Source organism: Python bivittatus, unplaced genomic scaffold, assembly GCF_059951505.1.
Source record: "Python bivittatus isolate LINGU-HERP-01145 unplaced genomic scaffold, Pbiv_v1 ctg000400_np1212, whole genome shotgun sequence".
NCBI classification, from domain to species: domain Eukaryota; kingdom Metazoa; phylum Chordata; class Lepidosauria; order Squamata; family Pythonidae; genus Python; species Python bivittatus.
Window position 1 is genome coordinate 9,162,356 of NW_028277073.1, and position 12,667 is coordinate 9,175,022.

Here is a 12,667-nt window from a genome sequence, read left to right on the forward strand (position 1 = left end):
TGCAAATGCTATGAAGCAGCTTCAAGACAAACTTTTCCCCATAATCTGAAATGTCTGTCTGAAAATTAACCTCATTTTGCATATTGATATACAATTATTAGACTCAGTTCATGAAGTAATACTGATGATTAAATCACTTTGGAGACACCTGCTAATGATGTAGCCTTTGTTGTAGCCTTCATTACCTTGAAAGATGTTGGTAAATTCTCTTGATATTTTAATGAACAGCTTCTATTTCATTTCCTCAAAGCATTGTTGACTTAATTTTTCTTTTGGTTGTTAGTTGACAGTTTGTTTTCTTCTCTTCTGAGTTTTTTTTTTAAAGGTATCCAGTGGTTTATTTTAAACCTGTCTTGCTAGGGGCCGCTTATGCACTTTTTCCCGTTCACAGCAATTCAGTTACTACTAGGTGTAATAAGATCTTCCCTATTAGTACAATCAGTTTGTACTGTTACACATTTCTCTCAATCTTCTACTTTTGCTGCTTTATATATGTTTTTAAATTTTTGTCAATAAACCATAACAAAATCTTACTTATTTTCTTCCGTTGTCCTGCTTTGCTTCCACTGATGACTCTTAACTTCCTTGCAGACTGGCAGTATGAGGGTAAGAAGGCCAACTGTGAAACTTCCTGAAAATTGCTTGTCTGTTTTTCACTGTGGCTCTGTTTAAAACTTTGTTGAAATTCTAATCACTCTAATTAGAGACTTGTGTTGCAATTAAATTTCAATTATGTGTGTTTCTGTTGTGAAGCTTTGATTATGATTTATTTCTTTAATCATTTTTTTCTGTTTTTATTGTGGTTTAAATTACCATCACATCATCTCTGTCTAGAAAGCCTTCTGTTCCACAGAAGTCTCTTGTTTAGCACAAGACATGATTAAACAGTAAACAATGATTTTTATTGTGTTGTGTTATGGTAAAGACCTGGTGTTTGTGGATATGATCTGAACATATTAAATTTAAGAAATAAATCTTAGTAAAGCAATGTGCATTGGATATTAAAAAAATGTATTCCTGGTTAAGGGTTTTCTAGAGGAAATCTTTATGTCACAAGTGGTCATAATTAAGAGTTAGGTAAAATCTGGGTTAACATTATGGAAGTTGATAGTGCCTAGTATAGATTTGTTTTACAACTGTACTCATCATACCAGTTAAAATGACTACCAACAAATTTCGTTTTATATGCCAAAATTTACTGCATGTATAATAACTTTTATTTTCATATTTATAGACTGCAAGTTGGCCAGAGCAGGACCTCCAGCAACAATAGTTCCAATTGATGAAGAAAGTCGGAATGGTGAGTAGGTATCATAAGTTGTAGGAATATTTCTTATGCCACCATAAATAACATATATACTACTAACAACACGAAAATGGATTTATATTCTGTTTGCAAAGTGCACTGTACCTCTGTTTTATTTGGTTCAGTAATTTACTTGCTTTTCAGTGATAAATTATTGGCCTAATGTGTTAATCTGATGTTTTGCTCTTCAGCCAGTATTGAGGAGTGAAGGAAAGAACTAACAACAGAGGTTCAGGAGCAAATGGACAGCAACTAATTGCTTGGTTTTAGGAATGTTGTTGTTTGCTTTCAGTCTTATTCATGTGCTTTTCAGACTTCAAACCAAGGCATTCTGTGCAGATAGGATACCTGTGGGGTACTGCCCTATTCATCTGAAATCTGAATTTCAGGAGATGTAGCCATTCTAATTGAAGTATCTGTATGCTAAACCTGGACAAAAACATTTCAGGAGAGGTGAAGGAACTGAGGTGTCATCTGGAAGCCATCAGCCAGAGAAAGTGTGTGTGTGTGTGTGTGTGTGTGTATGTGTGTGTGTGTGTGTATGGATGGATGGATGGGTATGCATGCATGCTTTTGGAGGAGGAGGAGGAGGAGGAGGAGGAGGAGGAGGAGGAGGAGGAGGATTATTTATAAAAGCACTATTCCCCATTCATCTCTTGGAAAATAACCGAAATTGTTAATTCTCCCAAACAAAACAATGAAATAAGAAGGGGGATGGCCCATAATTCTCTGAAATTAGTTCCCTTGTAATGGATATGAAATTACATGTATTTCTATTATGACAGTTGATAATTTGGAGACTTTCAGAATTATCACTAAGGAAGGCATCCAAGAAGTAAGACAACACACCACTGTTTGAAAAAGTTATTCTGCAGGTTCAGATTGCTCGGCAAACTATGAAGAGACAAATAAAAGAAGTGCAAATTCAATCTCATTTTGTTCTGGGAATTTCAAGATCCAATAATCTTTGATGCTTCTGTTTGGTGTAAACTATGGTCAAAGTTTCTGACAGTCTGGCTTTTTAACACATACTGTGTGTTCCTTTTTTCCTGTGTCAGAATTTTAGTGAAGTTGTCCAGTGTTGGTCTTAAAAGGCAGGATAAGAAGAAATTATTGTATTTGTGGCTTGCTTTAAAAAAAAAAAAAGAAGCTGCATTTTTAAGCAAAGACAAGGAATGTATCAATAGTCCACCCTGGAGACACATTTTTAAATAGGTTGTACTACAGAATTAATATTGGAATCATAAATAAACAATTTCACCTTTCATATTCAATAATGATATGTAAAAGATGAACAAGATTTGTCATGACTATCTTCCACCTGATAAACTAAATGCATTATTTTTTTAATGAAAATTTTAGTATGTGCATAATATTCCCATTGCCCATATTATAGGGGATATTACATGGTATAGGGACTGCCTGTCTCCCACAGTAACTGCCTGGCCAATTTGAACTTGCAGGGTTGGTACGCTCCAGGTTCCTTCAGTTAAACAATGCCATCTATCAGGACCCCAGAAGTGCGCCTTCCCTGTAGCAGCGCCTGCCCACTGGAATGAGGTTCCCCTCAAGATCCAGATACTCCCACCCTGCTTAGAAGGACTTCACCCAGTGTCAGTCCTTCACGGTAGACCAGACTAGGAAACCAAAGTCATGGATGCTAATACTACTTTTATTATAAGGTTACAGTAATAGAATCTTGCAAGTCTGAATGTGCTGACCCCCTCCCTCCCTTTATCTTCATGAGAACTAGGGAGGGTCTTGTCTGAGACGCTTTCTCAAATTACATTTCTGCCCTGGACTCAGATTTCTTTAATCTGACCATTGCGTTGGTTGGAGCTCTTCCTCCTGTTCCTCAAGGTTATTCTCACATCCCATTACATCCAGGCCTTTGGCGAAGGAGAGCAACATCCCTTGCTTCATTCCCATCTCGTTTGTCATTCACGCTCTTGTCAGCTTTATGTTTGTAATTGGTTTTCCTGTAACTCCTTGTTTTAGTAGTTGTGAACCACCCAGAGCTGTTGGGAGTCAGACAACATACACATTTGATAAATAAAATAGAAAGAGTGAATCCAACTGAGCATAAGTAAGAGCTTTCCTTAAGGATTAGCAAAAGGAAAATGGCTCCCTAAGGATGGTGTCGTGGAATCACAGGAAAAGCACAAATGTCATATATGGAGGGGACTTTAGATTTATTAAGTATAGTGTAATGGAGACAGATAATCTTTTTTTTTTCCTGACTACTTTTGATTTCAGGAGAGTCCTTTTAAATTCAGGGTCAGCTACCTTTTACTTGTTCTGTATGTTCCCAGTGGTAAAACTTTTTTTTTTTCAGTTCTAAATTAATAAGGCCTATTCTGAACACATATTGAGCAATATCATTTTAGAGATTTCTTCTTCTAGGCCACCCCCGTGAATCATTTACCCTCAATTTGAATTACCTTAAATTAAATTACCTTCAGCAACAGTGCTTCAATCCAGCCAGGATATTCTGGTAATAAAGGGAGTGGTAACTGAACATAACATGTACAGATATTTAATTATTTCAAATGGTATTCTTCCTAAATTACAGGGAGGTGACATATGTCACAGAGAAAGATTCTTGATATTTCAGTAAAAAAGAAACATTGCTGTAAATAGTCCATATGGTTCTTACAGTTTTAAACCATCTGTTGATTTAACCACTTTTAAATTTAGAGCTAAACAATAACAACATTGGAGTAGGTTTCAAATGCAACTTTAAAATAATGAAAGAAAATAAGAACTATTTAAAGCATTTCTAAACTCTTACAAGGTATTTCATACTTTGCATTAGAAAGCATTTATGTTCCGTACTCTGGGTTGATGATTATATACAGAAATCCATTATTCATAAATCGGTCAATTAAAATGTCAGGTATTTTTGTAATTAATAATAAGAATACAAAGAGTTCTGAATACAAATGTTTTTTATGCAGGTGTACAATAGGAAGATGTCTTTTTGAATGAGAGATATTTCGAGACTGTGATATTTCTGGGCAGAAAATATTTGGAGTAATATTTCTGCTTCACTGTATACTAGGCAATCAAACAAAGAGAAAGAAAACATCATAAAATTAGACTTCCTTTTACAAGCTTCCTGACATAAACGTTTTAGGCATTAAGCAGCAAATTTTCTTGCTTGTTTTAAAATGTAAGGAAAAGTAGAATGAAATTCTCTTGCGATAACAAACTTTCCAGCTATTCCAACTTTGAAGTAGATGCTGTCAGAAACTTGAGAGGGATGGGAAGGTAATAGATTTATCTCTAGAAAAATTGTGACCTTTTAGTTGAAAGGAAGACACCAATTTGATTAGGAAATCAATAACCAGTAGATCAGTCAGCCGCCTTGTCCACTATAGGCTTCCATCCCTAACCATGATGATACCAAAATCACAAAATATATGTCATGATGTCACAAGTGCAAGCACCTCCCTTTACCCCTTGCTTTTCTTTGCCCCTCCTTGCAGATGCCTTCTGCCCACTCACTCATCTGCATACCAAAAAATTATAACTCTAGCTTCCGTTACAATATAACTGATGTTGCTCTAATTGTTTGGAAGAAATGAATAAAGCAATGGGAGTTACAGTTCTGACTGACAACAAATTTAATATGGCTCTGGAATTCTGCCAAGAACATAATGAGACTCTTAGTGTACAGAAAGCCAAAGAGACAGCAAGCGATAGATTTTGACCTGCACTAATCTACTCAGTGACACTCTTCTTAGTGGTCACACAGCACTGCATTCTTAGGATTCGCATTATTCCTTGCTAATAAGACCACAGTTTAAACTCATACATCCTGAAGAGGTCGGATGAGAAGATAAAGATTCAGAGATCCCCTGTGACAAAGTAAAAGATAAGAGGCGGCGAGTCCATATAAAATGAAGATGTGACTGATTTACCTCTTAATCTGCAGATTAATGCCATATTTCCTTCCAGATGCACAAATTTAGTGAGCATCAGCTTACTGTAAAGTGACAAACTTTGCTTGATTTTTAATTTATAACTGACCTAATTAACACACAACTTGAGCTTTAAATTGAAAATCGCAGTAAGATGTTTTCTGAAAACAAAGGTGTTGCTTTTGCGCTGACAAAGCTGGATCTCTTAAGTGAGATCAGGTGAAATGATGGTGCTAGTTCACTAACTTTAAGTAGGTAGCATTACATTTTGGTTTACAATTAGTTTATTTATAAAGATGGGTGGTTAAAATAATATATTTTTAATATATTCAGGTGGTTTATACTCCATCTAAATTAAAATTGCAAACATGCTATCTTCCATTTGCAGTGATGAGGCTCTGTAAAGCTTTGTAGACATTTTTTTTTTTCCTTATCCCCCTTCCTGGTTCTCTGGCTTGGGAGGAAAAGGGGAATGAAAACTTCCCAGCAACCACAACTATTATCATCATCATCATCATCATCATCATCATCACCATCATCATCACCATCATCATCATCATCATCCTTTTTTTTTTTTTTAATCTGCGCTCAGTCGTTACCAACTCTGCAGTGACTGCTTGGACGAGTCCTTGCAGTTTTCAAGGCAAGTGTTTTGGAAGTGGTTTGCCAGAGCCTCCTTCCTAGAGCAGAGCCCAGCTGGCATGCGCAGGAGGCGGGGTTTCCGTTGCTTCGCGCCCTTTTCGGGGGAGCGCGGTTTCGCGCTTACCGGCAACTGCTCCTGACTCCTTTTGCAAGGCGCCGCCAGCATTTTTCCTCCCACCGGAGTGAGAGTACCCATTTATCTACTCGAGTTTTCGAACTGTTGGGTTGACAGGAATTGGGGGGGAAACAGGAGCTCACCCTGCTAACACGAAGGCTGGACTCGAACCGCTGAAGCGTCGACCATTTCTGGCGAGCAACTTTCAGCGTCATTAAGCCACTGCGCCACCACGTCCCCCATCATCATTCATAAGACCATACAAATGCAGACTACTCTACTGTTTCCACTTTAAAATGCAGTTGGCATTGATCTGGGCTCTTTAAAATTCCAGAGTAACCCAGGAAAAGGAGACTGGAATGAAATTGACAAGAGTTCTTCTGTTTTCTCCTGCTTTTCAAGAGGACTATGTGTGTTTGTGTGTGTGAGAGAGAGAGAGCGCATGAACACGAGCACCAGAGCCAGAGAGCCAGAGAATGTGTCTTATGGATGCTTCATGCTAGCAATTGATTTTCTTTCTTTTGTGAAGTGAGCCATTTTTTGTTGTTCCAGGATGGTCTATCTCTCCTCCTCACTCCCTGACAAACTTCAAAGCTTTCTTTCTGCTGTTTGTTTGTGCAATTGTTTAGGACAGGGGGTTTCAAACTTTCTCAGGCTATGGAACCTGTTATTTTAAATTATTAAATCCATCCATCCATCCAGGAACTCTTGTGACTTAGTAGGGAAAATCAATCTCTCCATCCCTTCCTTTAGTTACTCTCTGAAAGGAACTCTCAGCCCTTTGAGGTAGACCAAATCAGGAAACAAAACTACTGGAACTCTATTGTTAAAGGGTATAGTAACAGATTCTTCAAAGCCTGGCAGAAATTGTCCTTCCCCTCTCAATTTTTATTCTTTTTCTCACTCTCTCCTCACTTTCAAGGCTAAGCTAATTCAACATAATAGCTGTTGAATTCCTTCTTCAAGGTTATCTCTACACCCCTCTACGGCACTTCCCCCCACCAGACTCGGTCTTACCTCCTGTAAAAGAAAGTGCTGGCAAGGTGCTATGGGAGCAACTACAGATTCAGTCTCTCCACCCTCTCTTGGCCACTCATCAGAGTCATTAGGCAAATTTTGCTGCAGAGTCAGACAGTGCTGGAGAGTCCCCTCTCCTTCCTGTTGCATGGTGGCCTGTCCTGGAGAATAATTGTGATGAGAAGTACAGAGTTCTCTTTATCATGGGATTCACTTAGTCCGTTTGTAACTTTTTAAAATCAAAGTTTTAATGATCCTTTTGCTGTTTATCCCCCCCCCCCCCCCGCATTAGACTTGTATTTAAAACTTATTTCGCTAAGAAGGAAACTCACCCAGTGCTGTAAAACGTGTCGATCCAAAGGTTCCTAATAGTTGAAAGGCAGTTAACAAGCAATTTCCTAAAGTGATTAGAAAAGGAAGTATGCAAACTTAGTGTCCTTTCAAAAGTGCTGACCATGGTTTGAGCAAGACGGTTATTCCCTCATCTCCCTGAGCTCTAAACCCTCTGGACGCCACTGCCCTGTACTCTTCTCATGAGGACCAACTGTCTGGAGCACTTGTGGGCAATCTCAAGTCCTCTCCTTGTCCAGAGAGGAATTCTCGAAGAGCCAGTCTTCTCACTGGCTCTTCATTCTGCTGCAGTCTTCAGCTTTGCTTTTTGCCATTTCTATCCCAGAAGTCGCCACTGGGTTAATTTGCTGAGTCACTTGGAAGGTGCCAATAAACTTTGAGTCTAGTTTTTTGGGCAAGTGGGCAGAAGATAAAAACTTAGTGGAAAGCCACACCAATTCTCCCACCACAATCTTGGCACCATTTCTCCTCTAAATATCTGCTGTATGCTTGTATGCAACCTTTGGCAAATCTGTTCTTTTAAGAGAAGCTGGGCAGCCTGCCTCTCCTGGAGAAAGGTCAAGGGGTGAAGAACAGGAGTTGCCAGAGGGCAAAATGCAAGGGTGGTCTATCTCCCTCCCCCCAGTCTCTCTGTAGGGTCTATTCCCTGAGGAAGGACAAAGTTGCTAGGCTTTAGGATTGCGCTAGGAGGGGGGATGAGCATGGAAGATCATACTACAGTAATCTTGCAAATTTGTTCTGTGAGCCAAGAATATAAATGATGTAAATATTAAACTGAAAGAAAATTTGTGCTTACCTGATCTGACAAGGTGTGAGAGGTAGTGTCTTTTTCTTGTGATCTGTCCATAGCTGTACTAGATGGATTGTTCTTTCTAGAAAATACCTCTATTGCTGGAATGCTGTTTTTATCACAGATAACTCTTTATTGAAAATCTCATTGTTCCTTTAAGAAGCAATCTGGAATAGAATACACACAACAAATCTTCCCCTCTTCTTTTGATGCCTGGGGTAGAATTGTGCTTCATCCTGAATTTGAGGCATCTGATTGTTCCACAAAGGAATGTGAGGGGTCTGGATATTTAAGTAGCAGCTAGGAAGAGAAAATAATTTTCAGTTCCTGAAACACTGATTGCTCTTGGGTATACCATTTGAATTTATACCCTTTCATTAAAAGTTGAGAAAGTAGTGGTGTATGTTTTGCAAAATTAAGGATGAACTTTTTCTATAAAAATGCTGGACACCTTTCACATTTTTAGGCATTTGCCGTGAGAGTACAGACTGCAGGATCCATTTGTATTTTTTCTGTTAATATCCAACTAAGGAAGATCAGATGCACATTTCTCCAACTTAGCAAAAGGATTGTGTTTGTAGTCACTCAGAGACACTTTAAACATGAGTCTTATGGAAAGTTGGGTCCCCGGGAGTGGGGTGGGGTGAGGGACAGGGTATCATCTAATATACAACTACATATTTGTCCAAAATATCAGAAAATATTTCATTCATGAATCTGGAGAAAGTCACAGGACAATTAGCCAATCTATAGAACATTACTTTTATTCAAATTTGCCATATCTTGTATCAAAGGCAGCTAAGCATTCATGGCCCTCCTTCAATCTGATCAAATTGTAAGTGCTTTTCAAGTCTGACTTTGTGAAAATATGTGCCTTCTGAAGGTGGTTAAGTAGTTTTGAAATAGAGGCAGTGGGTAGTAATTGCTAATGGTCCTAGAATTCAGAAGCCTATGGTTACGAACAGTCCTCAAGAATTATCATTCTTAGATATAAAAAATGTAGGTGCAAATGCTGGGGATGTAGAAAGGTAAATAAATCTTTTCTTCAAACTGAACATCCACAAATTATGTTAAAATGGCTAACTCTTGAGTAGACAGGAGATATTGTCTCTTAGCTGGAATCTGAACTCATGGCTACAAGTTGATGATATCATCACACCTAATTAGGAGCCAATGCAGTTACTTCCTGCTACACAAAAGCATCAGCAAACTCTCTAGCTTTCAGGCAGGGAAGGAATTCTAAGAGCTGAGTCAGAGGGGAAGAAAGTGGGAAGCTTGCAAATAATGCTGTTGCCATCTTTGAGATGGAAAAGAAATTGTTCTTGCTCCCAATGAACTTCTAGTAATTATCAAGTAAGGGAACTTTGCCCTCTGTGAGGGACACAGAGTATTTGATTGCCCCTTCTTTCAGCAGACTCAGAACAAAAGTCACTTTGGAGCAATCTAGGAAATTCTGCTGGCTGACCAATCCTAAACAATTGACGCTGAGCCATGAAAGTCAGAAATTAATCTGGGCTCATCCAAACTTCTCTAGCAAAATCCCCTAAGAACTCAAAAATATCACTCAGCTAATGCAAACCTTATCCCAAATGCTGATTTAGTTGTGTGATAGCATTGTGAAGGTTTGTTATTTGGGTATCTACTTGCTGTTGATGTTTTAACAGTGCTTAATCAAGTTCTGCAGACACTGAGATGACCCAAGGATCTGATTCCATTTCCATAATCAAGGCAAGGCTCTGTGCCTCTCTGAATAGAGAATAGTGAGGCTTTCCAGACTGATGTCAGCCTTTGAGGTAGGCCAGATCAGGAAACAGATGGCACAAAAATCTACTTTATTGTTAAAGGGCATAATGACATAATTTTGAAAGGCTGATAGAGATTCTCTCTCCCCTTTCTTTTTCCAAGGAGGGGATAGCTTGAGTTTCTTTCTCACCGTCTCTCTTTCAGGGCTAAGTTGGTGTTTATGTAAGGGCAACTGAGTTCCTTCTTCAAGAGTTTTTTTTCTATACTCCTATAGGAATTCAGTTTGAAAAAAAAACTCATTTTAGAAAATATATCCTCCATTCTAGCCATTACAGCAACATGGTTACAACTATTAGTAAGTAGCTAATACAGGAATAGCCAGTATATGAAAATTACTGGTGTCCTATATTTTTATTATCATAGCCAGCAGTGGGGCTTTAAATACAATGGAAGAATGGTGGCTTGGGGGGGGTCTCACGGCTAGTCCCATAGGACAACTGTTCAGATTTTTTTGTTAACAGCTCTATAAATACACACATTATTTTCTGGAAACACAGATATGGGTGGGGTAGTGATTTCTTTTATTTTTCTGTGGAATGGGGATTTATTATTTTTTTTCTTGTAGCCTGATGAGGGGCGTACCCTGAATGATTTTGATCTTGATCAGCTGAAGGAAAAGATCTGATTGGCTCATGGTGTTTTCTGCATTCTAAGGCAGGCAGAAAAATCATTAATTTCATAGCACACACACAAGTCCAACCAGAGATTTAATTTAGAATCTGTAGACATTTTAGGTCTAAGAGCTGAAGATATTTTAGGACTAGGAATTCAGGAAGCTTGACAAATTAGCAATCAGCAGCCATATAGAAATAAACTCCATTTATAAACCATTCAGAACCAGCCAAAGTAGTCAAAGAAGGGGGCAGACAACCTTGTCACACACCTATTAACCAATACCCAGATAAGCAGGAACCAGCACCTAATCACCACAATAAGCACTAGAAAAATGCCAATCAAAGAAGGAACTGTACTGCAAATCAACACATCCTGCCTAAACCCACACAAGGCTAGTAGGAAAAGATACTATTTATAAACAGCCAACAAACCTCACTTCTCCAGGTTAGATCACTGATGATGTTACCTTGTTTGTTAATGAAGCATCTGTGGGAAGAAAACCATGCCAAGAGAACCCCAAGACCCAACAATTCAATCCTAAGCACTTGTGTTGTCTCTCTCTCTCTCTCTCTCTCTCTCTCTCTCTCTCTATATATATATATATATATATACTCAATTATAAAGTAGAAAGGGCTACCATTTGCAGTCAAGGTTGTGTTCTAATTGATTCAAGTGCCAGAATAGTATATATTGAAATAGAATGCTTTTCAGTATGCTTCTTATTTAAAGCCAATTCCATACTCAGAAAAATAATGATTTAAGTGGTTCTCCATTATAATTAAATAAATATTCTTTTTAAAATAAACATGTTTTTATTCTAGTTGCTTTATTAAGGCATCAGATTTCCATATTAGATATTTCTATATTAGTAACACATACAAATATATGAGTTAAACAATTCATTTTAACTACCATTTCATGTGAACGGAACTCGCACTAGATTCATTTCAGTTTTTATCCTAAGTTGCCTTTACAACCAATCAATGAAATACATGTGGATCTGATAATCTAAGATACAAAATCAGTGCCTGCATTTGTAATAATGGAGTATCATTTTCATAGTTTTGTTTTTTCAGCTGGATAAGTTAGCAGGGAAGGACACAACCTCAAGAAATCCCTTCGGTCCCAACTTTAGTTCAGAGACCAACTTCTGAATTGTTCTATAGCAACAGCAAAGACATATTTTAGGAGTTTTAATTAAAAAAAGAGAACATTTTGAGAAATGAGAAACCTTGATGTGGGGTTAAGCAATACTTATTTTATCAGGATAAAGATATGAATATTTTTTAGTAATTTATCACAGCAGGAGATAGCTATGAATATATGTATAAATTCCCCAACCTTATGCCAAATAAAAAGATGTAATTTTGCATCACATATGTGCCTGCAAATCTATTTATTATAACAGAAATTGCTATAAGAATTTGGGATGTAGTTTTTTGTTGCTGTTTGCATTATGAAACATTAATCTGGTGTTTATGGAATAGTCTACTTTTCCTGGAATCTGCAATAAAGAATAGACAATCTAAATAAATTATTGGTTAATATTTGTCCTTGCTTCTCTGTGCACAAAGCCACCTGCTAGTCATTTAGTTATAGCTAATGTAAAATTCTAGGTTCTGGCAAGCTTTCTTGAGTTCTTTTAAATATGAAGAAGTGAACTGTCTGTTAGCTGAGAAGAACAACTCTTTGATTTCAGTAGGAACTAACTTGCACAGCTGCCCTTAGTCTACAATTTGAATAGAAAGTAGGCAAATGACTGCCAATTACCAATTAACATGTGACTGTTCTTTCTAATATTGTTTCTTTTAAAATGAGAACCTCTGTTTGTTATACTAATTCAGCAGTTCACTTTAATTTGTATCGCTTTTATTTAACAGTTCCTTAAACAATTCCCCCTTTTGTAATTACTGACACTTTTTTTCCCCCTTGATATATTCCCTCATACATTGGAATTTATTAATATTCAATGCTTAAGAACACTTACAGGCATTATCTGTTTGCACTGGTTAATCATTGATTGTTTCTTTTCCATTTCTCACTCTTATCCTAATGCATCAAATGGGATTCTCATTTCAAGGGCTCTTATTTTGTATGTATGTATG

The 12,667-nt window shown here is 37.6% G+C and overlaps 1 protein-coding gene and 1 long non-coding RNA gene across 7 annotated transcripts in view; one reads left to right on the top strand and one right to left on the bottom strand.

The window, feature by feature from the left end:
• PCDH15 (protocadherin related 15) overlaps window positions 1–12,667 on the top strand; it is a 435,688-nt gene that overhangs the window by 100,685 nt on the left and 322,336 nt on the right. For all 6 annotated transcript variants that reach the window (XM_088144402.1, XM_088144401.1, XM_088144400.1 and 3 more), the window contains exon 3: window positions 1,235–1,300. In XM_088144402.1, coding sequence (XP_088000528.1) covers window positions 1,235–1,300 — 66 coding nt within the window. The remainder of the gene's footprint in view (window positions 1–1,234; window positions 1,301–12,667) is intronic.
• Window positions 3,019–11,167, bottom strand: LOC148215181 (uncharacterized). The gene is made up of 4 exons (XR_015796708.1): window positions 8,151–11,167; window positions 7,336–7,401; window positions 7,004–7,164; window positions 3,019–3,324 (listed from the first exon to the last, which is right to left on the bottom strand). It is a non-coding gene; the product is annotated as an uncharacterized LOC148215181 (long non-coding RNA).